The sequence below is a fragment of the Silurus meridionalis genome, chromosome 15 (genome assembly GCF_014805685.1).
Source record: "Silurus meridionalis isolate SWU-2019-XX chromosome 15, ASM1480568v1, whole genome shotgun sequence".
NCBI classification, from domain to species: Eukaryota; Metazoa; Chordata; class Actinopteri; order Siluriformes; family Siluridae; genus Silurus; species Silurus meridionalis.
The window spans coordinates 21,896,317-21,924,235 of NC_060898.1; the positions used below are offsets into that span (position 1 = coordinate 21,896,317).

At 39.2% G+C, this 27,919-nt stretch overlaps 3 protein-coding genes across 6 annotated transcripts in view; 1 reads left to right on the forward strand and 2 right to left on the reverse strand.

Moving 5' to 3' along the window:
* The window catches only part of mntb (MAX network transcriptional repressor b), a 25,214-nt gene extending 20,573 nt beyond the window's left edge, over positions 1–4,641 (forward strand). For both annotated transcript variants that reach the window (XM_046867160.1, XM_046867158.1), the window contains 2 exons: positions 1,002–1,194; positions 2,804–4,641. In XM_046867160.1, coding sequence (XP_046723116.1) covers positions 1,002–1,194; positions 2,804–3,354 — 744 coding nt within the window. In that variant the 3' untranslated portion in view covers positions 3,355–4,641. The remainder of the gene's footprint in view (positions 1–1,001; positions 1,195–2,803) is intronic.
* On the reverse strand, positions 4,642–15,081 carry sept4a (septin 4a). Of its 3 annotated transcripts, none has more exons than XM_046867163.1 (13): positions 14,276–15,081; positions 13,567–13,574; positions 11,679–11,993; positions 11,458–11,554; positions 11,272–11,358; positions 10,507–10,630; positions 9,883–10,017; positions 9,675–9,792; positions 9,516–9,599; positions 9,303–9,354; positions 8,185–8,377; positions 7,220–7,313; positions 4,642–6,023 (listed from the first exon to the last, which is right to left on the reverse strand). In XM_046867163.1, exons 1-13 carry the CDS (start codon positions 14,424–14,426, stop codon positions 5,964–5,966), a joined length of 1,518 nt encoding a protein of 505 aa, XP_046723119.1. In that variant the 5' UTR covers positions 14,427–15,081; the 3' UTR covers positions 4,642–5,963. The 3 variants fall into 3 exon arrangements, with proteins under 3 accessions (XP_046723119.1, XP_046723118.1, XP_046723117.1); XM_046867162.1 differs by having other exon boundaries at positions 8,215–8,377; positions 9,258–9,354; XM_046867161.1 differs by having other exon boundaries at positions 9,258–9,354.
* Positions 15,082–15,215: 134 nt separating this feature from the next.
* limk1b (LIM domain kinase 1b) lies at positions 15,216–27,128 on the reverse strand. Its single transcript, XM_046867157.1, has 15 exons — positions 26,710–27,128; positions 23,048–23,186; positions 22,673–22,782; positions 22,376–22,552; positions 22,184–22,289; positions 19,901–20,082; positions 19,598–19,787; positions 19,428–19,514; positions 19,215–19,346; positions 19,056–19,115; positions 18,030–18,095; positions 17,244–17,415; positions 17,088–17,143; positions 15,901–16,058; positions 15,216–15,814 (listed from the first exon to the last, which is right to left on the reverse strand). The coding sequence occupies exons 1-15, from the start codon at positions 26,751–26,753 to the stop codon at positions 15,631–15,633; spliced, it is 1,863 nt and encodes a 620-aa protein (XP_046723113.1). The 5' UTR covers positions 26,754–27,128; the 3' UTR covers positions 15,216–15,630.
* Between the last annotated feature and the right edge of the window lie 791 nt (positions 27,129–27,919).

Genomic DNA, 27,919 nt, shown 5'->3' on the forward strand with positions numbered 1-27,919 from the left:
GACAACGTCCATAGTTAATAAACACACTCCACAAATAAAAATGGATTGAATTTTTTTAAAAACGAGACGTAAATATTGTGCATTTGAAGCAAGAAAAAAGTTTTTATACAGAGATATTTTATCATTAAATTTTCATATTGAAACAAACAAAAAACGCAGCATACTACAGCGACCACATTTCTGTCTCCAGACCTGTTTTTTTTTATTATTATTTATTTATTTATTTATTTTTATAAATGCCTTCAACAAAACAGCTGTATGTTGGCAATACATTTTGTAAAAATATGTAAATTTGTACGTTTTATCAAAAAAACCTATTTTAAAAAAAGGTAAAAAAAAATGGATTATAATATATTTATTGGGAATCGACCAAATGTCCATGTGCAAAGACACTTTTAAATAAGAAAAAACATTATAAAAAAAGGCATTTTATTTTTCTCAGCTTATATTTTTTATAAAATTTAATTATCTAATTTTACAAATTATAATAAATATATATCAAATACACTATATGGAAAAAAAGTATTGGGACACCTGATCATTCCAGCCATATGTGGTTCTTCTCCAAAATATTACCACAACCTGGAGCTCCACAATTATATTAAATGCCTTTGGATGCAGGAGCATGACATTTTCCCGTCACTTGACAGAGGAGACCCAAACCTGTTCCAGCATGATATTGCACAAAGCCAGCTCCATGAAGATCTGCTTTCCATCGGTTGGAGTGGAAGATCTCCTGCTATAGAGCTCCAACCCTATTGAACATGAGTAAATGTGAACTGCACCTCAGGCCTCCTCACTTTCTCACCTCCATCAGTACCTGACTGAAAGAATCTCACACAAATCTCCACAAAATCTAGTGGAACATCTTCCCAGAAGAGTGGAGGTTTTTATAACAACAAATGGCGACTAAATGTGGAATGGGATGTTCCGACCATACAGTGTACTGTAACTTGCTATATATAGAATGAGGAATATTTATTTATATGTTTTGCATGTAGACTCTAAAGCGTAAGGAGAAGGATTACGAGCACGAGATGGAGAAGCTGGCGAGGGAGAAGATCGCCACTCAGCAGAGGCTGGCTGAGCTGAAGAAAGATCTGGGCCAGTGCATGGACGTCTTGGAGATCGAGCGCATCCTCCGGCAGACGGTCCAACCTGAAGATGACCAGGCTTCCACATCAACAGCATCAGGTACGGCGTCATCGCTCCTTCACACGAGAATAATAATACAGAGATTTCTTTTTCCAGTGTCGTGGAAACAAACAGTCCTCGGTTTTGTTTCTCAGTGAGGTTGCGTGGAAATTTTTCCATAGTTCCGACAAGAATGGAAACAATCCAGACCTCGGTAACGCCGATGATCTCGCGTCCTCGTGCATGATGCTAATACTTGACCACATTTCCCATCTTTAAATGATGCTAATATATAAAAAAGACTCGATATTAAAATTAATAGTCTGAGAGAAAGAGTGAATCTTCTGAAAATCCTCCAACAAAGCAGCATTTGTTCTGACTGAATTCCAAGCTGAACTTTTTTGTATACTAAATCATATACCATGGTTGGATTGCTGCACATAAGGTTAGCATGGTAGCATGCTAATCAGCAGGTCCAATCATGCCCTGTATAGGATTAGCAGGGGGAAGTGGTAGCTCGGGGGTTAAAGGTTAAAGAAGGTCAGGGTTTCAAGCCCCATTATCGCCAAGCTGCCACTTTCGGGCCCTTGCGCGAGGCCCTGTACAGAAAGAATTTCACTGTGCTGATCTGTACATGTGACACGTAAATGCCATTTTTACTTTCAAATATAAAGGGACATTTTATTGGTCACATGTACATTAGTGCAGAGTGAAAATCTTTCTTTGCGTATGCCAGTATATCAGGACCAGAGGTATAAGTGCAGGGGCAGCCATGATGTAGCGCCCCTAGAACCGAAAGGGTTAATGGCTGCTCAAGGGCTCGAAACCAATAACCTTCCCATCAGTAACCCAGAACCTTAACCGTTGAGCTACGACTTTAAACGCTGATAATTCGACCGCTCAGGGACGGGCTATTATATAAAAAAACAAACAAAAAAAAAGATCTTGACTCTGCCACACACTTTTTCACGTGTTTGCTTTTGCGTTCATCTTTCAGCTCTTTATCCCACATGCATATACGCTGCTCTGTGATTCCGTCTCCTGGAATCCCAGATCTCATTATTAAAACTCTGTTCAGGTGTGTGATATTTACGACTCGACTCCTTCGGCTCCGCTCGCCATCCACAAACCAGCGCTCGAGCTCAGCCCCGATTGTATAAAGAAATAGTGCACTGTATCTACATGTAAAATGTGGGGTTTTATTAACTACGGATTTACACTGTGGAATCGGAATCGTTAAGCCTTTCCTATAGTCGACCGAAAAATGACATAAACTGCAGAAAGGACACACCGCAGAAGAATGCGCATTTCACGTGTCTGCAAATCGGCTAAACTGCCCGTGCGACATCGAAGCTTCTATAAACGAATTTTGGGGGAGTTGGATTTATTTACGCAGGTTAAAAATATTTATTAAAAGATTTTTTTCGTTTCACATTTATATTGACAGCATTATAATATACTTATTGGGAGAAAACCGGTAGTTCTATGTGAAATCAGACATTGAGCACCCCCCCCCCCTTATAACCAAAATGGTATGATCCATTCGCGAACACTCAGCGAATTTTTGACTGTGAGTTTGGTACTTGAATCATCAACTCTTTGGGGTCACCTCTATGTAAAATATTACATTATCATTTATCAATGAATTCTTTGTGTTGTCTTTTTACAGAAGGCGAAGACAACTTCGAGCAGGACGCCGCAGACGGAGCGCGCTCCACGACCTTGAGAGGTCAGCCGGCACCGTCTGACCCCCGCTGTCCCATACTTCCTCCTCTGTCCATCCTGCCCTCTCACATAGCCTTCCAGCACAAAGCCTCCACCCCTCCACACCCCCAGAACGCAGCCATCGCCCCCCAGCCCAGCGTCATAGCGCACGCCTCCGTCTCGCACGCCTCCGTCATCCAGGCCGTCAATCACGTGCTCCCGGCTTCTTCCAAATCCATCAGTCATATCACCGTGCACCCGGTGACCCTTTACCCGCAGACCGTGGCCGTCTCTCAGTCGTCTGTGCTGGGCCACATCACGCAGACGCTGACCCAGCAGCCTCAGAGCCACAGCCATGTGAACGGTGCTGCTGTGGCACAGCAGGGCACTATTGTGGGAAAGCCCACGGCCGTAGTGGCCCATCATCACACAGGTCTCGTGGGGCAGGCCGTGCTCAACCCAGTGACTATGGTGACCATGCCGCCTTTTCCTGTCAGCACGCTTAAGCTAGCATGAAACATACAGGTGTAGGGCTTGTGAAGAACATCTGGATTGTCAGAAAAGAGCACAGGACTGTTATCGTGCCGAGTGAATCAAACGAGAAACACACGTGCGAACCTTAAAACCACGAGTTTTATTCGCAGCGAGCGACGCATCCATTTCACTCCGTCTTATGGGCGCAGCTCAGAATAATCGTCTCAGGCGTCGCTTTCTCACCCGGTCAACAGGAAAAAGAATACGAATACAAAATCGCAGTTAGTGAGAACACATGATTTCCTGCATTATTATTATTATTATGATGATGATGATCAGAAACGATTGCTCGTTATCCGGCTGGCATTCGATAATTCTCAAATCTAGAAGTGCCTAATCTGTGGTCTAAATCCAATGGCGCCCTCTGCTGTTTAAAACGCGGTCCAGCAGAGGCTTTTCCATTAGTCACAAGGATTATTCGGTTTTCTTCAATGCCAAACGTTGGCAGAGAAAACGAGGCCTTCAGATAAAGACTTGGATAAAGGAGTAGAAGACCGGCGCCCTCACTCGGCGTCCAGGAAATCACCAGACATAGCGTTCGTAACGTAGGCGTACAATTTGACCCGTAAAGCGTAAATTTCTTCCATTACACTTGTGTTTGTTTGGCGATATTTACACCTCTTGAGATTCTACAAGGCACTAGATTTACTTCCACGGATTAACTTTTCTACCTGGCATATGAATGTCAATATATGAACGCTTGTCCTTTTAGATAATTTTTTTCTCTTTTGCCTGACGCATCGTCATGTTTTCTTTGTATGTGTGTGTATGAGAGAGCTTCATGAAGATGTTCATCATCATCACCTTATACATTACACTTTTAAATTAATTAACATTTCTACCTACACAATAGGATGCTTTCTTCCCCACATCCACGTACCATATAACACTCGTGACACTTTCCTCGTGTTGCTTCCTTGGGGTACCTTCCTGCCTTCTTTTTTTTTTTTTAATATATAGTAAATCCTTAATATTTTGTAGTTATGCTTTTTTTTTATTTATTTTTTTTTACTATAGAATAAAAACTTTGCTGACGTACTATCAGATTTAACCAGAACACTGTGATTCCCTGCTCGTCAATTCGCCAGTCCTTCAAAAGAAAAAAAAAAAAAACTATTCCACGTTTTTTAATTTACACGCTGAGGTGAGAAGGCCACGTTCTTATGTCCAATTTAGATGTGAAAGTCCCGTCATGACCGTAAAGAGTGAACGATACATGCTGTGCTTTATATTTGGTAAAAAAAAAAAAAAAAAAAGAATTCACTTACCTTTTTTTTTTTTTTATAAAAAATTTAACTATTATTTTTTAATTGTCTATGTTCTATGTTTGTGTATATATACATATATAGATATAAATGTGATGGATATGCACGCATTCACATATACGTGTATGTATTTGAGGATTACACTGTTGCCTGGTTTTTGCATGTAGATTGCAAAAAAAAAAGTTTTCCCATTTTGTTTTAGCATTCGATCCCCCCATTATTATTATTATTATTATTATTATTATTATTATTATTATTCCGGGACCATGTCTAATAATGTATGATGTGGTGGGGACCATTAGACCTCATTTCTAACATTGATATTATATATACATATATAAAAATCTGCATTTTTTCCCTATGGAGAAAGTTTAAGTTCTATATCGCCTGTACATTTTGGGCTGCATTAAAATCGAATTGTCCACCATGAAATGAAACTGTAACGTTGAAATATGCGAGAGTAATTTAAAAAAAAAAAAAACCCTAAACAAAAAAACAAAACAAAAAGACTATTCGTAATAAATCTTACATTTACAAAAAAAAAAATGTGTCCCAATTCTTTCTTTTCTTACATTTATTATATAAAATACACAATTTTGAGATTATAACGTGAAAAACACCGATTATCTCTTCATCATGGCTCCTGCTAGTGAGTGGGATTTATTTATTATGGAGCATTTTGTCAAAGTTGATGTTCGAAGCGGGAAAAATGGGCGAACGTAAGGATTTTGGGGGAGTTTGATAAATTGGGACGTCTAGACGACTGGTGGGACGAGCTCTTGTGGGATGTTCCTGGTCTGTAGGGGTCAGTGGTGAGCCGGCGACCGGGTTTGTGGTGTAGGTGGGGAGCGAAGGTCGGTCCGTGTGGTCCGATCCAACAGACGAGCTCCTGTAGCTCAAGAAGTTGATGCTCGATGGGATCAGGAAACACAAAATTAGGCAGATGGTCATAATGTTGTACCTGATCAGTAGTGTATCTACATAAGGTTGAAGATGCTGTGATTATGATGAGGGTGGACAGGATTAAAAATGAGTCTATCAGATGGACCGAGCAGGTAGGACATTTTGGAGACAAGGTGAGATGGTTTGGTGATGTGTAGAAGGTAGAAGAATGCTGAGGATGGAGCCACCAGGCAGGAGGAAAAGAGGAAGTCCAAGGAGGAGGGTTTTGGATGTGGTTGGTGTGAAAGAGGGAAACAGAGGACAGAGTAGTATGGAGTGATGCAGATGATCGGCTGTGAAGGGCCTTAACAGGAGCAGCCGAAAGAAGACGATTTACTAATTGATTTGTAGCAAATGAATAATCGGATGCGTCACATTCTTGTTTCAGTTCCCATGATGCACCTGCTCTTGCATCCTTTGTAGCATCTCTAGCATTTTTTGGAGCTGTGAACAAAACAAACCAAATCAGTTTCCGTCATACCTGCAGTATCACTACTTATAATACTGTACACACTATACAGCCAAAAGTCTTTGGCTAATGCTGTATGAGGATTGTTGGGAAGAAGTATTCCAGCTTTATAGGTTTTTGGTTGGAGTTCAGTTTGAAAAAGATCTCAAGCTATAATAAATCTCTCTTTCTTTTCTCAAGGCAACGATATTTAATACCACTGAATCCAATACAATTCGTAATTTAAAGTATTAGAGTTTTGTGCAAATGAAATTATTAGCATTATTTATTAGTTTCAAAATCAGAATTTACACATCAGCTATGAGGTGGTATCAAACATTTCTAGACTAATGGTGTAACTGCTGCTGTTCTGACCACGTGCGTTACCACGTCTGCGATTTCATCACGGACAGCGAGTTAGAACAAAGAGCAAACGTGGAATTCTGCGTGAAACTGGGCAAATCCGCTACAGAGACGTTTGCCATGACGGCTGTTAGACATACGGAGGCGCTGCGACGAGTCGTTCGAGGTGTTTTGAGCGGCGCACGAGCTTTAAGAGCAGAAGAACATCACTGGAAGATGCCAGGAGATCAGAAAGACCTTCCACGAGCTCGATGCCCGAAAATGTCGAAACCATTTGGCTACTCGTTCATGATGATCGTCGGAAAAATGATCCGCGTGATCTCACTCGCCAGATTTGGCTCATGCGGACTTCGCCTTATTCCCGAAGCTAAAGATCTCCTCGAGGGTCGGCGCTTTTGACACGATTGTGGAGATCCGGCGCAAATTGCAGAAGGTTCTTGCCCACTTCGAAATTAGGACTCCCAGGGCATGTTTTAGAAGTGGCTGGAACACTAGGGGTGCTGTATTGCTGTGCAAGAGGACTGTTTTGAAAGTGATCATGTGAAAACTTAGATAAATAAAGTACTTGAAACTTTTAGTTGGCGCCTCATTCATGAACTTTTATAATCAGTTATAATCATATAATAGGTTCAAATCCCAAAACCACCAAGCTGCCACTGCTGGGCCCTTGAGCGTGGCCCTTAACCCTCAACTTCTCAGTTGTAATCGGTCTGGATCAGGGCATCTGCCAAATGCCATGAATGTAAATTTATTGATTTGAGATTATTTCCTCGATTCACTTCAAACCTTTTCGACTGTTGCAACCTCCCACCCCTAATGTGTTTCTTACCTCCTCGTCTTTCTCCCAAATGAGGCGCTCCGTTTCATCGTCCACAGGCACCAGAGGTAAATCTGCAGCGCTCTCTCTCAGATAGTTACACAGACTGCCGTGAGGAGAGAAAAGAATCACGTGTCAAACAATTCCTGCTTAATCCCAATAACTTTAACCTGAAGTGTACGTAAAAGCCTTAAAATACACACTATAATTATGTTTATTCACATCTGTGAGACCTTCTACTGAGTTCTGGCAAGCATGCACCACCATTTCTGCAGATTTGCCCCTCCTTAAGGCTATGAAGACAATAATGGTTGGCATGTGCTTGTTGAAAATCCATATTTAGTCCCCATTCGCTGTTATAATATCCTCCACTGGATCTTCTGAGAAGATCTTCCACTAGATTTTGCCATTGCAATTCATATCAAAGGTCTTCAAAATGATTTGAGCAGGAGATCTTTCACTCCAAACCATGTAAACTATATCTTCATGGACCTCGGCCGCCTAGCTCAAGTGAAAGGTGAATTTAATGCAACATCATCCAAAGATTGTGGTCACGGTTTGGTGAAGAAGGACATGTGGCTGGAAAAGTCCAGTGTCGTCCATATAGTGGATCATATTCGTTCCAGTGACTACACTTTGCTCTAAAAGGCTCGTCTCCAGGTTTAAAAGTATGTTTGAAAAAGCAGTGTGTCAGGATGATGGAGTGTTTCCCATTAGCACCTGCACCTCAATGTTCATCTGCTACACTTCATCATCCACACCTGTTTCCTGTTTCACCAAACGAATGTCACAACTGAAGTTCCAGATTCTGTTTCTCGCTGTCTTGCATGGACGTCACTATATCTACGTTTCATTGAGTGTGTGGAAACTGTACGGAAAATCAGACTTTAACCCTCAACTCCCCCCATCACACTGCATTCCAGAGTCAATTTCGCCAGACGACCTCATGGACTCGTATTAAACAAGTAGATCTTTACCATGAGACTTCTTGCGTATTTGGTTCAGACCTGCGTTTTCTCTCTCTGATCACCATGCGGGTCATGTTCCGGATGCACTCAGATCTGTAGTTTTCATAATGGATTTCCTGCGTCACATCCTTCAGGTCCTGCATGTGAGTACGAACCAGCATGTTCCTGAGCTTCAGGAAATCTGAGTGGGTGGGGTTTTCCACTAAAAGAAAAAAAAAGGCACAAATTATTATTCATATTATGTAGTGCAGTATAAATAAATGGTTATCTCATGAAAAATTTGGTGATTCAGAAGCTTTTTAAGGTATTAGGGTAGAGATATAGTGATTTCCTTTTATTATTTTTATTCTCTGAATTTGTCCTGCTCATGCTGAGAACAATGAGTCTATGAGTCGCACACAAACGCAATCATTTCAACTAATTAGGATTGTTTAATGAAACTGCATTTTTTCATAAAATGTGTATTAATTTCTCGACATACTGCCAAAAGTATTGGGACACCTATCCTTTCCAGCCATCTGTGCTTCTTTCCCAAACTGTTACCACAAATTTGAAAACACACAATTGTACAGGATTTCTCTGGATGCAGAAGCATTAAATCTTCCCTTCACAGCCCCAAACCTGTTCTCGCATGACAATGCCTCCGTGCACAAAGCCAGCTCCATTAAGATATGATTTACATGGGTTGAAGTGCAAGATCCTCTGCACCCCAGGCCTCCTCAATCTTACCTACATCAGTACCCAACTTTACTAACACCCTTGTGGCTGAATGAGCACAAATTTCCACAAATACACTGCAAAACCTAGTGGAACATCTCCCCAGAAGAGTGGAGGTTATTATAAGAGCAAATGGGGAATGTTGGATGTTCATCGCACATAGCAATTTTATGGTCAGGTGTCCACAAACGTTTGCATTAGTAAATATTGGTCCAAGATGGAAAAATATTTAATATGAATGAAATATTGATATTATTAATAAACATGAATTTTGCAATATTAATAAACAACCTCTGATTAATAGTCAGTCATACAAAGTATTAGAAACCCAAAAAGAAAAGAAAAAGTGTATGACTGTAAAATACCTTCCACAACACCCCAAGGATACACACGGCCTCGGACTCTCCTACCTTTGATTTGGACAAGAACGTTACTGCCGACCACAGCAAAAGGAATACTATCCTTTACACAAAACACACAAAAGACGGATCAGACTTCGAATTTATGATGAACAACTAAAGAGAAAAAAATACAACGAATTTCAGGACATTTCGCATCGTAACAGTGGATTTGACTTCACATGACGTTTTACACAAAGTCTAAAACACTCCCCATTTGCTCACTTTCAGGTCTTGATTTTCCTCATCCGAGTCGCACTCATTGAACTGATAGATGTTGATCCCGAACCTCTCGATCTCCTCTCGTATCTGGAAAAGGAAACCTTCCGTGTCATACAACCCACACGTTGATATGATATGAAGATATAATGGGAAATTACGCACTTTTTTCTTCTTCCGTGACACTTCCAGTGGTGTAAGACAGTCTGCCTTACCCAGCACAGGCACTAGGTTGACCTTCTCATGTAGAGCCCTCATGAACTCCACGTCGACTGGCCTGAGGCTGGTGACACGGTTATAATAAATAGATGAAATAATGAATTTAATAACCAAGATTCTTTATACAGTCATTTTTTAATTTGTTTTATTTTACCCATGGCCATATGGTGAGATGAAATAGAGGCAGCAATGCACTCGGTTGTCCTGAATGTTCTTGCGGTTCAACCCACTTTCATCCCTGAAGTATTGCTCAAACTGATGGTCGACGAAATCCACTATTGGCTTCCATCTATAACGTTAAAAAAATTAAAATAAATTGCTATGGCCTGCTTTACACTATACCCTATGTGAACATTTGGAATAATGGCAGAAGATTGGCCATTAGAAGTTTTCTGAGCATCCAATTTACAGTTTTAATGCTCTCTTGCTGATAAAATGAGCTTCACTCTTCTGTGAAGGCTTTGAGGTGTGGGCTATTTAGCTACAGAAGCAGTAAAAGCAGGCACTGATGTCCAATAAGACTGACTGAGGGTTCAGTCAGTGTTCCGGTTCATTCCAATGGCGTTCATGTGGTTGAAGGAGGTACGATCTCTTTACAGATCACAACACATATTCATGATTCTCATTTCGTCCACAGGATCATGGTGGAACGAGTTTGAGCTTCTTGGTACCAGTGAATGCCAATCGTAATGCTTCTATATCTGTTGCTTTCATCATTGTGGCAACAGTTTGGGGAACAACCAAATAACAACCTTTTGTATATACAGTGTTTTATTACCTCTCAGTGTTGTTGAGGGCATCTCCAAAGCCTGGTGTGTCCACAATGGTGAGCTTGAGTTTTACACCTTTTTCCTCAATGGCGATAGTATGTTTGGTGATTTCCACAGTTTTGGTGATCCTTTCTGTAAAAAAGCAGAACGAATTTCTTCATTCGGCTGATTCTGATGCTCCTCCATTTCAAAGATAATTTAAAATAAAGAATTGTATACACACCGATCAGGCAACACATTATGACATAATATCATTATAAGCGGTGAAGTGAAGAATACTGATGATCTCTTCATCATGGCACCTGTTAGTGGGAGGATTTATTTATTAGGCATCAAGTGAACATTTTTCCTCAAATGGCGTGTTGGAAGAAAGAAAAATGGGCGAGTGTAAGGATTTGAGCGAGTTTGACAAATTGTGACGTCTAGACGTCTGGGTCAGAGCGTCTCCAAAACTGCAGCTCTTGTGGGATGTTCCTGGTCTGCAGTGGTCAGTATCTATCAAAAGTGCTCCAAGGAAGGAACAGTGGTGAACCGGCGACAGGGTCGTGGGAGGCCGAGGCTCAATGATGCACGTGAGGAGCGAAGGCTGGACATGTGGTCCGATCCAACAGACGAGCTCCTGTAGCTCAAACTGCTAAAGAAGTTTATGCTGTTTAAGATCGATGGGTCACGACTGTTTAAGAATTAAAAAAGGACCCAAACAATATTAGGCAGGTGTTCATAATGTGATGCCTGATGAGTAAATAATGGTCTCTTGGATCTCTTCCTGACACCTTCAGCACTCAGCAGAATCCTGTCCTTGTAGACATCTGTTAGGAAAAGGCTGTTGACCAACGTGGACTTTCCCAATCCAGACTCCCCTACAGAGATTTTGCAAAACAATTACACAGTATGTGTTAATAAATCATTTTTAACTGTGACCCTTTTCTTCTAACTGAAAAATGAACTTTAAGGCTCACCGGCTACCATCAGCGTAAAAGCAAAACCTTTTTTCACAGATTTCCTGTGCACCTGGTTGGGAAGGGTTGCAAATCCCACATATTCCTTATCTTGATCCTAAAAACAATTACAGAGAACAAATTACTGCAGACTCTGAAATAATCCATGTGTGATTTTTTTTACAAGACACCAGACGCCTGGTGACATCTCAAACTCCCTCATAAAGAAGCGCAAGCGTTACCTCAGGAGAATCGTAAGGATCTAGTCTGCTCCAGGGTCTCTTAGATATTGAAGGACTAAGCGGAGACTCGTGGAAACCGGTGGAACTAAAGTGACAGCGGCGCAGAAGGTCCGGTTCGGAGCCCTGCAGGTTCCTTCTCACTCGACGAGGGAAAGTGGGTGTGCCAGGGGTGTGAGGACGGTTTCTGCCTTCCGGGTCCCTGTCCGTCATACGTGTCTCACGGCCAGGAAACGTGTGTCCTACCTTGGAGGTCAAATCTCTCATGGTGTACACCAGCTCTGCATCCTGTGGATCTTCTGTAGATAAACTGGACAGCTGAAGCAGACAGAAAGTTCTTGAGATTTGGCATTTGTAGTTTTAAGTGTGCAGTCCATTTCACAAACTGTTCTCATAACATCTACCTCAGCATATTTTTATATAATTAAAGGTTATAAATTAGAGTACAGAGTTTTGCAAAAAGAAAAATCTAAACATCCAAAAACCTTCCACCCAATGTCTCTAACTTCATTAGAAATTTCAGCACTGCTTCATCATTGCTTCTGATTCTTAATATCAAAACAACAACAATTCAACTGTCGCATCTCGTAATTATGATATTGTATAAATAGAATAAAGAGAAAGACGTCCTGAGACGGTTTTGACTTTGTTGACTAACATAAGCTTGCAGTGAAAAGAAGTTGCAGGACAACCTGAAAGCAGCAGGAACACCAGTTAGGCAAAGAACAACAAGCAACCGGAATCAATCAAACATTTTCCGCTAATAAAGAAAGAGCATCGATCGAATATTTCATTCTAAAAAAGAAAAAGCAGAAACTAAAATTTGCACATGACAAACCAGAACTCGGCTGGAACAATAATTGCTGTTCTAATTAACCAAAAACCTCATGTTTTTTTGCAGCAGTTGAAAGGAAGTGGTGCACATGATCCCATGTTTTTTTTACGGCTAAACTATTGGGACACCTGACTTTTCTACCCAAATGTGGTTCTTTCACAAACTTTTACCTCAAGTAAGCATTAAATTGTCCCTTCACTTGAACTAGGAGATCGACACCTGTTCCAACCTTTGAGATCTGCTTTACATAGGTTGGACTTGTGTGAAAGATCTCCTGCTATAGAGCTTTGACCTTACATCCTATTGAACATGAAGAATGTGAGTGCTGATGGCACCCCAGACCTCCTCACCTCACCTACATCAGTACCTGACTTTACAAATCTGGCAAATCTTCCAAGAAGAGTGGAGGTTATCATGAGAGTAAATTGGGGCTAAATGAGCAATGGGATGGCCATACAGTGTATTATTTCCACATGGACACTTTAAGGACAATCACACTAAATCACATTAATTTGTACTGTTAATATCTGCCATACTCTTTCATATATATATATATATATATATATATATATATATATATATATATATATATATATATATATATATATATATATAAAATTTCATATAGTTCTTTATTTTTCTACTGTATTTAATTGGGTTTTTTTTATATTCTTTTTTATATCCTTAAATTCTATTCCTTTTGTACTTGAATGCTGGACAGTGGTATAAAGCATTTCACTGCATGTCGTACTCTGTATGTATGTGTACGTGATGAATAAAATTAGAATTTAATTTTATTCATAATTTTTCATAATTTTTGCTCTTGAAAATCCTATTTGTTCGGAAAATACACGTGTCACTACACTCAGTCCTGTAAACGATCAGCATTTCTTCTGTCCCTTCTGATTAGTGAGCAGCCGCTGTAGCAGGATTAAATCCTTACACTAATTCCCTAAGATGCATTAAGACATTGGAGACAGGGTTCATGAGGCGGCTTCTTCGCATTTGCTCAAATCTACAAAAGAAACGAAGATATCTAATTCACAGCTGCCTTACCTCAGGTTCTGGTCCGAGTGCATGGAAGCATGGATAAAAGGGGATGTTATAAACATTTCAGCATCATAGAACTATAATTCCAAAGGATTTTAAGGTCCAAGGAAGTGTGCACCACCTGGAGTCGCTACCCTGAGAGAACTTTGAGGATGGATTTGGATTGTAATTTAGATTAACAGTCTGCTACAATGGCTACAAAAGGACCACCGATTGACGAACTGTTCTGCTTTTACACACTTTACTGAACAATTCAACAATGATGGAACTGTAATAAATGGATATTCGGTGTTGAGGATGAGGACGGGTTCCCTTTTGAGTCTGGTTCCTCTCAAGGTTTCTTGCCATCTCAGGGAGATTTTTCATGCAACAGCTGCCACTGGCTCGCTCATTATGGATAAACGTACAATTCTAAAGAACAAAACTAATAGGCACTAAATGTCTACGCTGTTTTCATACAATTTTATAACCTCTTTATCTCCGTAAAGCTGCTTTGAGACGTCTCGTGTTAAAATCGCTCTACAAATAAAACTGAATTGAGTTGAATTAAATTTCCTGTTTTATATTTACTACATTATTTCACATTCAAATTTTAGAACCAAATTCATGTTCAGGTGATTAATTTCTAATGAAACATCCATCAGTAGGCAATAAGGTTGAATCTTTCACGAACAAAACATGAATGAGGTGAAAGAATAATGAAATCATTTCTCACCACATCGCTTGAACATTGCCCTGCTTGGTCTCGGATAATCCATTCGTCCTGAAAACCTTAGAGCCCAAACAGGTTGCCTTCTTCTTCGTGCTTGTCTCCGACTCTCTGTGGAGATCACATGACCTTCTGAGACTTTCTCTACACTGTTCATGACTTAATAAAGCTTTTCCTGTGTTCACTTGTGTCTCGCTCTGGGTACTGGATCAGACCCAGAAGTGTTTAGAGAACGCTGGTGTAGTAGTTTTTGAGGTGCTAGTGGATTTTTCCAGGTACAACAAAAAGCAATTCGATATTTTATCCTTTATCCAACTTTGATAGCCAGGTGCCATCTAAGCCAGGTGCCGTTTAATCCTTTGAAAATCCCCTAAACCACCAACTGGACCTCAGTGGCTTAAAGACAATTTGTCCTTTTCCAAAATGAGAAATAAATTAGATATTCTACTAGAGGTAACCTTGGAAAGTTTATCATTAGATAGCAGTAGTTAATTTGATTTTTTGATTTTATTAGATTTTATTATTTTTTATGTTTGATTTTATTTATAGTTTCAGTATTTTACATTTGGTTTATCTTCTGTTTACTTTACTCCTGTAATAGGAAATTCATTCTAATATGGTATTGTTTCTATAGTAAACACTCACATGGCAGATGCTTCTTATAATCTAAAGCTATACATGTCCTAAGACAGTAAATAAAAAAAATAAATAAATAAATCCTCTTGACTTGACTTGACTCTCCTCTAAAATATATCCAAGTTTTATTTATACAGTATACAGTATTGTATATATACTGTATACTGATCTATTTTCAGGTATTTAACACAGTAAAGGCATTTGTGCATTTTTGGAGATTTAAAAATAATGTTTATTTCAGGGTTATACAATCTCAGAAAAAAAATGTATTTATCATAGAAGGCTTAATAAAAGTAAAAAATAAAAAAATCTGTACTTGAAATAAATACACACTGTTTATATAAATAAATAATGTGTAGATATTAGCGAAAATAAAAAGAAAGTTTGTACTGTACAACATTAGCCAGTTTGTACCTGGATTATTGCATTCACATTACAATTCACATTTTTTATAAATTAATCAGTAAATAAGACAAAAATGTGAGAACTTCTGGTAACCTCCAGCATTTGTTTTAATGTGTACTTTCTCAGATAGTCTTATAAATGTGTTACTGTGGCTACATGCTCCCTTTTCATTAATCAATTCGCCTGCAATAAAAAAAAAAGAAAAAAATTGCCATCATAAGGGACCCCCTGATTATCTTGAAATGACCGTAGTCATAACTAAATTGTCCCTTCACAGTTTGTTCTTAGCTCGTCCACAGTGAGGAATAATCCCCAGAGCATCACTCCTGGCTCGACACTCGCTTCTCTTTTTGTTCAGACTTGAAACCATTTTCGTGCCCAGGTTTACTGTGTTGTTCCCAAAATGCTTTCTGTTCCTTATCCAGTTCTGAGATGAGAGGAAGTCTGATGTCGAGGTGCATTAGCAAGCTCTTAAGCCATTCTTCTAGTTTTGGGAATGAGGGCCTGTAACAGAAAGTAAAACGTTCAGCTGCATTGTTCTCTTCACATCCGTATTTTGGAGAAGAAGAAAAGAGATTCGAAGCCCTAACCTTTTTCCAGCGTCTAAGTCACAACAAAAAACAGCGAGAGGAAAGAAAGCCGATGGACATTCTGCCGGATAGTAGCGCGTTAGAAATTCCTTGACACCTAGTCCAAATTCCATAGTGCGTGGGAGATCGTCTGGATCAGCGTACACTCTGCCAATAAGCTGCACCAAAGAAACAAATATATGTTCACATTGTATGTTTAATAGAAAATGTAGTATCTATAGGGCATCTGGAAAATATTCACAGCGCTTCACTTTTCCCACATTTTATGTTACAGACTTATTCCAGAATAGATTTAATTAAATTAACTTCCGTAAAATTCTACAAACAAAAGCCCATAATGACAACGTGAAGAAAGTTTGTTTGAAATCTTTGCAAATGTATAAAAAATATAATAAAAAACACATACTTTGTTGAAACTGCTACTGAAAAACATCCCCACAGCATGATGCTGCCACCACCATGCTTCACTGTAGGGATGTATTGGCTAAGTGATGAGCGGTGCCTGGTTTCAAAATTTGTTTCTCATGGTCTGAGAGTCCCTCAGGTGCCTTTTGGCAAACTCCAGGTGGGCCGATCATGTGCCTTTTACCGTACAGGCCTGATTGGTGGATGCTGCAGAGATGGTTGTTCTTCTGGAAGGTTCTCCTCTCTCCACAGAAAGCCTCCCTGACTAAAGCACTTCTCCCTCCGTTTGTTTAGTTTGGCCGGGCGGCTCCGCTCTAAGAAGAGTCCTGGTGGTTCCAAACTTCTTCCATTTATGGATGACAATCCAATCTTTTGTTTTTTCAGAGGTCTACAGACAATTCCTTGGACTTCATGGCTTGGTTTGTGCTCTGACATGTTAACTGTATGGCCTCATATAGACAAGTGTGTGTCTTTCCAATTTATGTCCAATCACCTGTTTTTTCCACAGGTGGACTTCAATCACTTTGTAGAAACATCTCAAGGATGATCAGTGGAAACAGGGTGCACCTGAACTCAGTTTTTTGTGTCATGGCAAAGGCTGTAAATACTTATGTACATGTGATTGTTTTAGTTTTTAAGATTTTAAACATTGTCATTATGGGGTTTTGTTTGTGGAATTTTGAGAAATATAATTAATTTATTCTACTTTGGAATAAAGCTGTAAAGTCAAGCGCTGTGAAAACTTTCCGGATGCACTGTAAATAATATTAAGGTTTTTTTACCTCACAGAGAATGATTCCAAACGAGAAGACATCGACACGTTCATCGTAGCTAATACCTTAATAAAAGAAAAGAAGAAGAAGAAGAAGAAGAAGAAAAGTTCATGATTATGAAGAACCTATGCTTCTATATCCGTTTGGTTTGTCTCAGTTGCTTACCTCGGATCATCTCGGGTGCCATCCAGTATGGGTTCCCCACCACTGTATATCTTTTTTTTCTGTGTGCCTTACTCTGTTTTGATGCTTGCTCAGGAGAAGAGTTCTTGGTCTGAGAGTTATCCTCTCTCTGGAGTCGAGCCAGCCCGAAGTCTGCCACCACAACAGAATGGTTCTGTAAAACATAAACCAAGTGATTTTCTTCGCAATGACAAAACGATGGGAATTCTCATGAGTTGCATTTGGAATTCCCAAGGCTGGATCCAAATCCATTGCAACCCTGTTCATGAAAAAAAAAAAACGTTTACTGAAGCTGGAAGAATTTTCGCAATAAATTAATCTACTGATACTCAATGTAATCCAATCTTATAATTGCCTGAGTGAAATGTTTTGATTGGCGTAAAACCTGACGCAGAAATAATAAAATGTTTTTTTGTCTGATGCACAGTAACAGGACCATTTCTAGGCATAGGCAAACTAGGCGGCTGCCTAAGGCGCAACCAGCTGGGGGCACCAGTGAGTTCCCCCTGCCCCACCACTGCCATCGCCCATTTAAATGATGTACCTGTTTTTCTGATGAAGTTTCATATACATATATTAAATACTGGAATTCAGGCAATTCTGCAATGATTATTAAATGTGTTGGTGCGGTAAGAAACACCTGCTGATGAGACTAATCAGTGAGCTCTGTTTCAATCCGGCGACGCCTATAAAGAGGAGAGAGACGCCAACCTCAGAGAGAGAGCCACCAAGCAGAGAAGAAGCATGGTGATTGTTATGCATCCTTACCTGTCTAACAAAGCAGTTGTGTGAGTTCAGATCTCGATGGATCATATTCACGGAATGCAGATAGGCCTAGACGAAGAAAACAAGATGGTATGCACTGATAAGTTCATGTCCATACGGTCTTTGTTACTGCTGTTATAGCGGTGCAGTGTAGCCTTTTTACTTTTACATGATTTTATGATAGTTGGCCATAGAAAAGACTCCAAATGGTGTATTTCTGAGGATCTACTTTATAATAGTTTGAAAAACGTTCATTCTTGGTCAGGAATTGATTTCTTTTTTGTATATATATATATATATATATATATATATATATATATATATATATATATATATATATATACACACACACACACACACACACACACACACACACACACACACACACACACACTCAGACACTCACACACACACGCACGCACACAATATTGCCAAAAGTATGTGGGTCACCTGATCATAAGTACATCACATTCCACATTTAGTCCAACTTTGCTATTCTAATTCCCTCCACTCTTCTGGTAAAATGTTCCACTAGATTTTGAAGTGTGCTTATGGATATTTGTCTTCATCAGCCACAAGTGTATTATGAAAGCCAGGTACTGATGTAGGTGAGGAGACCTGGGGTGCAGTCAGTGTTCACATTCATCCCAAAGGTGTTCAGTAGGGATGAGATCAGAGCTCTATAGCAGCAAGATCTTCCTTTCCAAACCATGTAAACCAGATCTTCAAGGAGCACACTTTGTGCACAGGGGCATCGCCATGCTGGAGCAGGTTTTGGGTTTCCAAGTTCAAGTGAATGCAAAATGTTTATTACATCACCAGTACAATTGAGTGCCTCCAGTTTTATAGTAACAATTTAGAAAAGAAGCACATATAGCAAGAAAGGTCAGGTGACCCAATACCTCTGGCATATAGTGTATATCTAAATGAAATTCTATCATTGGCATCTAAATTGGACAGATTTCTTTTTAATTTCCACACCTACAGTATCTTTATACATACATTATCCATGTCTGCCACAGTGCTTACCATTCCTGCAGAAATGTCCTTTGCATAGCTTACTCTTAGTTTCCATGGATAATTGTTGTCCTGTTAGATTAAAAAAATGCTTTGCTTATTAGCACACTTTTTATTATTGCATTAAAAAATACTGATTTAAAAAAAAAAGAAATTATGGATTCGAAATACCATTTTCTGTATGGTTTCCCTCAAAGTTCCTCCTTGCACATACTCTGAGATGAAGTTTACTCGCTTGTCTTTGTAAAGAACTCCTATAAACTTCAGGACATTTGGGTGATCCAGACAGCGCATCACTTTCACCTAAAATGGGAAGTAAGACTGAGTTGAAACTCTGAAGAAAGAAGTTATCTGATACGAGAATAAAATACAGTGGTCACAAACCTCTTTGAGAAATGTCATCTGGGTCTCTTCATCGAAACGTAGAAGTTCCTTCATCACCATGACCTCGCCTGTTTTCTGATGTGTCACCTGATAAACGAAGGTAGAAATTGTGTTTATTGTAACTTTCAGGGGAAGTTTAATGGGATTCAGTGTAACTGCTTCTTTTTCACCTTGATGGCTTGGCCGAAGCTGCCCCTGCCAATCACTTCCCCGTATATGAGGTCTGAAGGACGGAAGATGCGCTCTGTTTTGTTGATCGAATCAACTCGCAAAGATTCAGATCGATTAATGTTTCTCCTGTGAGCGAGCAGAGGCAAATGGCTTTGGGAACATGGGCTTTTCTCGATGCTGCAACTGCGCCTACACGGGAACAATGTGACCACCGAGATTATAAAAGAAAAAACATTATAGTAGGTCAGTTATTTCGCATGTAATAAATCATTGTTAGAAATTTTGACTGTATTTAATCTTACATTACGTGTTTGGCACGATAATGAACGCTGTGGGTAAGAGTTGTGAAGATGTCTAATTTCCCTGGTTGGTCTGCTTCCTCGTCCAACAGACATGATTGATGCTCCGGACTGGAAAGATCTTCAGGGTTGTGTTCGACGGTGAGTTTCAGGCAGTGCTCAATGTCATTGATCATCAAGTCGATCTGTTAAAGGTTTACATGTGATGTGTTATGTCTAAAAAAAAATACTAAACAGGGTGTTACGTAATTGCAGAATTCACGTCTTCTACAGACTTTACAATTTCAGTGATCTTCTTAGATCATTACAGATCACACTCTGTGACATGGATCTAATACGATTGGGTTTGAGTATGATGGAAGATCAACATCAGCAAAAAAAGGTTGGGGACTGCTGATTTACAGCACAGTCTTCACATGTCTCAGTGATGTTAGGAAGCTGGGATCAGAGCACAGGGTTGGCCATGATACAGTACACTGAGGGTTAAATGCCTTAAACCCCCAACATCCTGATCACTAACTCAAAGATTAAACTACTAAGCTATCATCTTCCACCACCATTTAGGAGGCACGACCAAAGAAAATGCCACCACTGGTCATCGTTTGTCTGGGATGATGGCCCAAAAAACCTACAATATATACCAGGTACAGCATCAGATTATAATTAAAGTGACATAATGTTTTTAATATTTATAATTATGATCAATGTTGTGAAACATGTAACAAGTTACCTCAATTTCTTGTTTATAGCTGCCATACATTTCTTTTCTCTCACCAACTTGTTTGTTTTAACTCTTTCTTCAAATTAATAACACAAAAAAAATGCATACAGCTTTTGTGTGTTATCTTAAAACCTTAAACTGCTGACACTAGAGACTCCTCCCATATATATTAATATTTATATAAAAATAATATTATATAAACATTTCCTTAGACAAAACCTCACCATATATATATATATATATATATATATATATATATATATATATATATATATATATATATATATACCGTATTTTCCGGACTATAAGCCGCTACTTTTTCCCCACGCTTTGAACCCCGCGGCTTAAACAATGAAGCGGCTAATTAATGCATTTTTTCCTGGGTTTTTCCCGGTTTTACAAACTTCAAGCCAAAAAACTGAGCCCCATAACATTAGACCAATGAAATTGCGGAACGGGTTCAGGTGAACCAATGAAACTCTTTATATTAAATCAGATGCGCTCCCACTGAATCGGGCCGCACCACATCATAAATATGGATGATGTTCCTCTGATGTTTGACCTGCCGCTCACTCGGACTGTCTACAGGAAATGAGAATCATTCATCACGCTAAAACAACCGGGCATGAAAACACACTTCACCTGTGTTCTGAGACAGGTGCGGCTTATTTATGTTCAAAATTAAAATCTTTGTAAAATTCAGTGGGTGTGGCTTATATTTGGGTGCGCTTAATAGTCTGGAAATTACGGTACATATATATTCGACGTTAGTGGCGGGTTGTTCATGAACGATTCATTCGTTTTGAACGAGTGGTTTTAAAGAGTGATTCGTTCGTTTTCTGTAGGTTATGTACAGGAACAGAGTTCAGTAGTTATTCTCTCGACATTTCACGTCGTTCTTTTTTCATGTGAATCCAATAAACGCTATGCAGCACGTTACACAGGAAACAGAACCAAATCGTTCGTCTCATGAGTCCAAGTCGTTCGTTCTTTTATCACGCTGTAGACTCCCATAAACGCTACACGATGCAATAGATCCGGGTTTTTTTTTATTCCGAATCTTGACATTATTGTTGCAATAATTAAAGGAGTCATGTGACAAAAGAACGACACAAAACAGAAGATACAGTATGAGAGGTGAAGCTACTCATTCTGTTTATCATAATTTGTCCTTAGCTGCATTGTTAGAATTTCATTATTGGAAATATAAACAAAGTTTGTGTATGTAGATGTTTTGTGGGATCTGCTTACTGAACATGTAACAAGAAGCGAAATAAAGTAAATGACAAAAAAAAAACATTTCATTCATTTTGATGAACGAGATTCAAAGAACTGAGTCACTTGTATGATCCGATCTTCCTGTCACTACATTCCGGTGGCGCCATCACAACAAAATGACTAACACATACTTTTTAAAATGTATGTAAAACAGAAGAGTTAAGATATTTATAAAAGCTAAAATGATGATAATGTGGAATTAGGTGACCCAATACTTTTGGAAATATAATGTGTGTGTATATGTATATGTATATATATATTATTATGTATATATTACAGTACTGTACCTCACTGAGTGGAATGTTTTGGACCAAGATTCCATTAATTTCATGAACAGTGTCTCCAACGTGAATCATTTCCTTAATTTCAGGACTGGTCTTGATCTTATCTAACCTGGGGAGGGTTAAATAGTGCAAAATGAGCCAAGATGTTGAGAGAAGGTTTACTAAAATCCTGTGCTATAAAACATATAGACTCACTTGGTTACTTTGATAATGGGGCTGTTTCCACTGACAGGGCACTGAGCCACAGAAAACAAGAGACCTCTCTTGCTCTCTGTAGAAGGAGGAAATGACACCAGTGCCACAGTGTGTGGACGCCTGGAAGATCCTGCTCCTGGATGCCTTGCTGATGCTTGCTGATAATAACAGTGGTCACTAAAGACAAGATAAATATAACAGTTTATGAAATTGTTCATTATAAACAGCATTCAGGACACAATGAATTGCACCAAATTCGTTTCCCGATAATGTGTCGTAATTCCGAATCCAACTCACCAGTATAATTTGGAATGGTCCACTAGAATATAGGAATCCCCATCTCCAATAAACATGCTGCAGTGATCACAGATGAAACACTCTGAATGATACTTGCGCTCTCCCGCCACCTACAGAGGAAGGAAGCACAATTTCTTTTCATGAAACACAATGGAAAATAGGATGTCAAGGTCAAGGAAGGGTAGTGGTGACATCAGCGCTTGAAATATGAGCTGGATCTGTACAATGAATGAAAGGAAGCATGAATGAGAAGGAGTAGAAAAGCTTGGTGTGTCATTCGAGATCAGTTAGCTCTTTAGATAAATACTCCTCACAATAACATTAGAGGATCATGAAGAAAGTGTCTATACAGGGATTACGTAATGATGGTTTTACCATAATGACGCCGGTGGTGATGATCTCTGAGCAGCCACAACACTGTTCTCCGAAGCGAACCCAGTAGTCTTTCTTGCAGTAATGCTGTCCATCTCTTTCATAGTACCAGTGAGAGAGTGTAGAGTTACACTCGCAGCACCTTGAAAAGGCAAGAAATCAGTAGCATGACGTGAAGATTTTGACATTGTAGGATGGCATTAATGACGACATCGCCTCAAACAAAATGAAATCGAAAGACTATCCCATTTGACTCATGCATTAGGCACACACATTTATTATTATATATTTTCATGATTTCTCAAGGATTATTCCTCAGAAAAAAAATATATTTGAAATGTGATTAAAAGTACCGTAATTTCCGGACTATAAAGCGCACCCATATATAAGCCGCACACACTGAATTTTACAAATTTTTTATTTTTGTCTACACTAATGTACTTTACACAGGCTTTAACGAAAGACACGTTACACACGTTGTAACGAGTGAAATATGTTGCGCTTCCTTTAAGAGCAGAGCGGTATTTTGGGAATAGCATGCCACTGCATTCCCTCCGGTATTACTGCGCGTGTGTAAGACTGAGGATTATGTCCTTATTATTTTCTGATGCTCATTTCTAAGTTTCTTTGACTAACCCTTAACGCTGTTGCCAAGAAAAATAAAAAAGCATGAGTTTTGGAAACCTGTCTGTGCTTATATGATTTCTGTTGTAACTGGAGTTAGCGAGCTCTTCCTTCACCCAGACTCAACACGTTACAACGGCTTGTATCTAAACAGTAGCCGACCAAGAAAGTCATTGTTCACTGTCTTCCTCCTTCCTTTCACAACTATTTCTCTCGAGAGTTTATCTTTTGGCATCGTCGTGCGTTTAAAAACACCGGTGGAAGTTTTTTCTCCTGATGCCGTGCAGCTCAGAACACAGGTGAGGTGCGTTTTTCCGTTTCCGTTCGAAAATTTCATTGGTCTAATGTTATGGGGTTCAGTTTTTTGGCTTGAAGTTTGTGAAACCGGGAAAAACCCAGGAAAAATTCATAAATTAGCCGCTTCGTTGTTTAAGCCACGGGGTTCAAAACGTGGGAAAAAAGTAGCAGCTTATAGTCCGGAAAATACGGTAGTGTAAAAGGAAAACAATATATATTATCCTATATAAATTTTTTATAATAAATTATATATTTTGTGTATATTAAAGAAACAGCCCTCAAGAATCCTTTATCACTTTATGGATCCCTCACTTACGAAAAGGTGGAGGATCTCTGGTCTAGCAGCATGTCTATAATAGTTTTCAAAATACCTTCCTTCACCTGTATATGGCGTATACCCTGTTACCATTCTATCAATATGTTAACGAGGTTGCCAGATTTCAGGAAAATTTTTCAGCCCAAGCACATAATAAAAAAACCCTGAAAATAGCACACATTCTTCAGAAGTCCACTCCACAGTCGTTTCACTTTTACCATCATTGTAAAATATCTAAAATATACTGTTTATACTTGCACTTTTAATATTTGAAGAAAGCTATTCCTTTTTTTACTTTTTATAAATTAAGATCTAATTGCTTAAAAAAAACCACTGTGGCAACCCTTGTGATTAACATTCCTCACAACTCATATTGAGCACTTATAGAGCGATCATGGGGCAGCATGATTCCTGGCCCAATGGGCCCATATTAGTGTTATTTACAATTCCCAGGTTGACCATTAGGTTTAATTATAACTCTGAGATAAATGAGGCAGTGAGCACAAAGTAAATAGAAGGGATGGTAAGATTCGCTCATTTTTTGTGATAAAAGGTAACGATGTAATGCATAGATTTAAAAAATTGTGCATCATATACAAGTTAGCATTTGTATAGCATTTGTATGCATTGTTTTTAACACATTTGCATCGGTAAAAAAAAAATTATTAGTATATAATTATTAGTAGATGGGCTATACTTTAATTATTTAGAAAATGGGCCATAATTTGTAAACAATATTTCATGTAGATTGATTTCTCTTCGCTAAACTGTTTCTCGAGCGCGTTCTCTCAGCACCGCTGCTGCTACATGAATATGACGTATAACAACACTACGGAGACCGAGGCGTGTCCTGAGAGTCACATAGAATACAGATTAACATGGCAGAGGTAGAGCTGTAACTTTCTGGGGGTTTTTTAGTCGAGGCATGGAGTTTCTGAAGGAGCTTCGATAGATTGAAGTTGCTGCTATCGCAGTAGATACGACCTTCGAACCAGAAAGACACCGCTTACATTTGACTAAAAAGTTTTGTCTTTATACTTAACTAAAGTGAAATAATGAGCATATTTCCACTTTGAGAAACTCGTCTTGCTCTCGCCTCGACTCGCCATTACTGCCGCACAGACCTGAATAAACGGAGACACGCCCACAGCGCGTCTTCTTCGTGTTTACAGTGGTTCATCCACCAATCCTACAATGCGTTGCTGCTGTAATCAGGTTAGACTGTAGGCTACACTTCAGCCCAAATTCATTCATTTAAAAAAGTAACAGACACCGCTCCATACGGTAACGGTAACAGAGTTACTTTATTTAAAAAGTAACGTGTTACAGTATTAGTTACTGTCAAAAGTAACTGCGTTACAATAACTCATTATTGCCCAACACTGGTCGCATTGCATCAAATCAGAATGCGTTGAATCGAATGGAAATCGGATTACGCTGCATCGTGATAAGGGTAAATCTTATCGCATCACATCGGTAGTCGATTCAAATGTATCTTTAATGTAGCGTATCAGTGGTGATGCATAGAGATGTGAATCGCATTGGCCTCAATTATAGAGATGCGCATCCCTAATAAATAGTGAATGAACACAGAGTTTTCACGTATTCTTAAATGTATGAATTTTAAAACTGTGACATTGTTACTATGCTGCTATTCGTAAAAAAATAAGCTATTAAATAAGCTATATTTTGGATATCGGATGATCACTGATCGTGTAATATTGGTGTAAAAAATGGTGCAGAGAGAGAGCACCAGGGGAAGTTTATCAAACTGTATTTAATTCCACTGCCCATAGATATTACTTTTTCTTTTGTTTTTGGCTTTCTCTCTACCAAACAGAAACTCTCCCAGAGGGTCTTTCGTAAACCCTTTCATGCTTTCATGTGCTTCCTCTCACAGTGAATTGAAAACAGACCTCTGTCTTTCTTCTGGTTGTAATCTTGGGTCAAGTGTCATCTCCTCCCACTTCTACTTCTATCACATATAAACATTGCTCAGAATTTCCTTTTTTTCATGGAAAAAAACGAAATATGGAGGAAACGCCCTTTTGCCTAGCAAACAAAAATAGCCCACCAGCCCGGCATACGATTACAGCTTATCTCACTTCTGAGTCGTGTTTTTGTTTCACAGCAGGCGTTTGTGTTTTTTTTTTCTCTCAGAGATGGAGAGACGAGAGTAAAAGCTGGATCTGATTAATGTGAACGATCTGTTTGTACCGCAGAAACATGTGAAAGAAAAATGTAACGAGTCCTACAGAAGATGTCGAGAAGTTTCTGTAAAAAAGTACAGGATGTCACAAGATGAGTTGAAAGCGTAAACACTTCCTGTTCGGCGTTGTGAATTTAACGGTAAATGTATTCAGAATGAGCCCCATCTCTCATTTGAATGATTAAAACAGATTTTTGAGAAGATTTTTAGTCAGCCTACCTTAAGCTTTTTTTCCTAATGTAACGCTCGTCCTGTTGAGACATGTGTTTCAGTAGAATCAACCAGTTGGTGTGCGTTCTCTTTCGTTTTTCACTCTTCTTCACACCACACTGAAGGGGAAGTGGAGTAGGTTTGAGGAGAGGAAACACCAGCTGTACGGAAATACTCTTTGTAAATGCACTAAACGTCCATCAGAATTCTACGGAGTATCTGTCTCGCTGTTTTTCTTTGCAATGCTGCACATCAGATGTTTGTAATGATGTTGTGTGTATTGCAGGGAGAACTCGCTCGCCCTGACCCAGTCGCTGTGTCTGTCCCTAACTTTAGCTGAACCCCCCCCCCCGTGTCAGACCGCTCTGGTCAGCAGTTAAAGAGGAAGATAAAGTTTCACTCCAACCTGATAGCTGATCTTACACAGAGCATGTAAAGACCTGCCCATAAATCACCAGACTCCCTCATTTTCCCATGAAGGGAGGAGCAAATGAACAGGAATTCCACTCCAGCTGGAACATGTTTAACCCCCACCCCCCACCATTAACATAATTAACATGCTAACAATTGTAAATGCAGACACACACACACAGATCAGGTATAAAATTATGACATTATTACTTTATGATGATCTCTTCATCATTGTGCCTGTTAGAGGGTGGATTTATTTATTAGGCAGCTTGCGAACATTTTGTCCTCAAAGTTGACGTGTTAGAAGCAGGAAAAATGGGTGAGCGTAAGGATTCCATTTGGACAAATTGTGACGTCTAGACGACTGGGTCAGAGCATCTACAAAACTCAAAAGTGCTCCAAGGAAGGAACAGTGGTAAACCGGCGCAACCTTTAAGTTCAACGTCCAGTGCAGATCTCTGACTCAAACTACCTTTTCCATCTTTCATAAGTATTTCATATATTCCACAAATAAATATTTGTAGTGTCTCTGGAGATGGTGATCGTGGACCTTTTAATTTAATTTAATTGCAATTTCTTTTAGTAGGCTCAGGGCCATGCTGAAAAACAAAGCGATCATGTCACGCAATCATGTTTATGAACATCTACACTGTTTACAGTGTGAATGTATTTTTGTAAGTGGATTTCTTTTATCTATTTAATCAGACGGATCAATCAAATGTATCTCAGTGTATTTGCAGAGGAACTGAAAGCCCCAGAAAAAATTATGATCACACTGTGGGTGATGTGTTTAAGTTTGCATCAGATT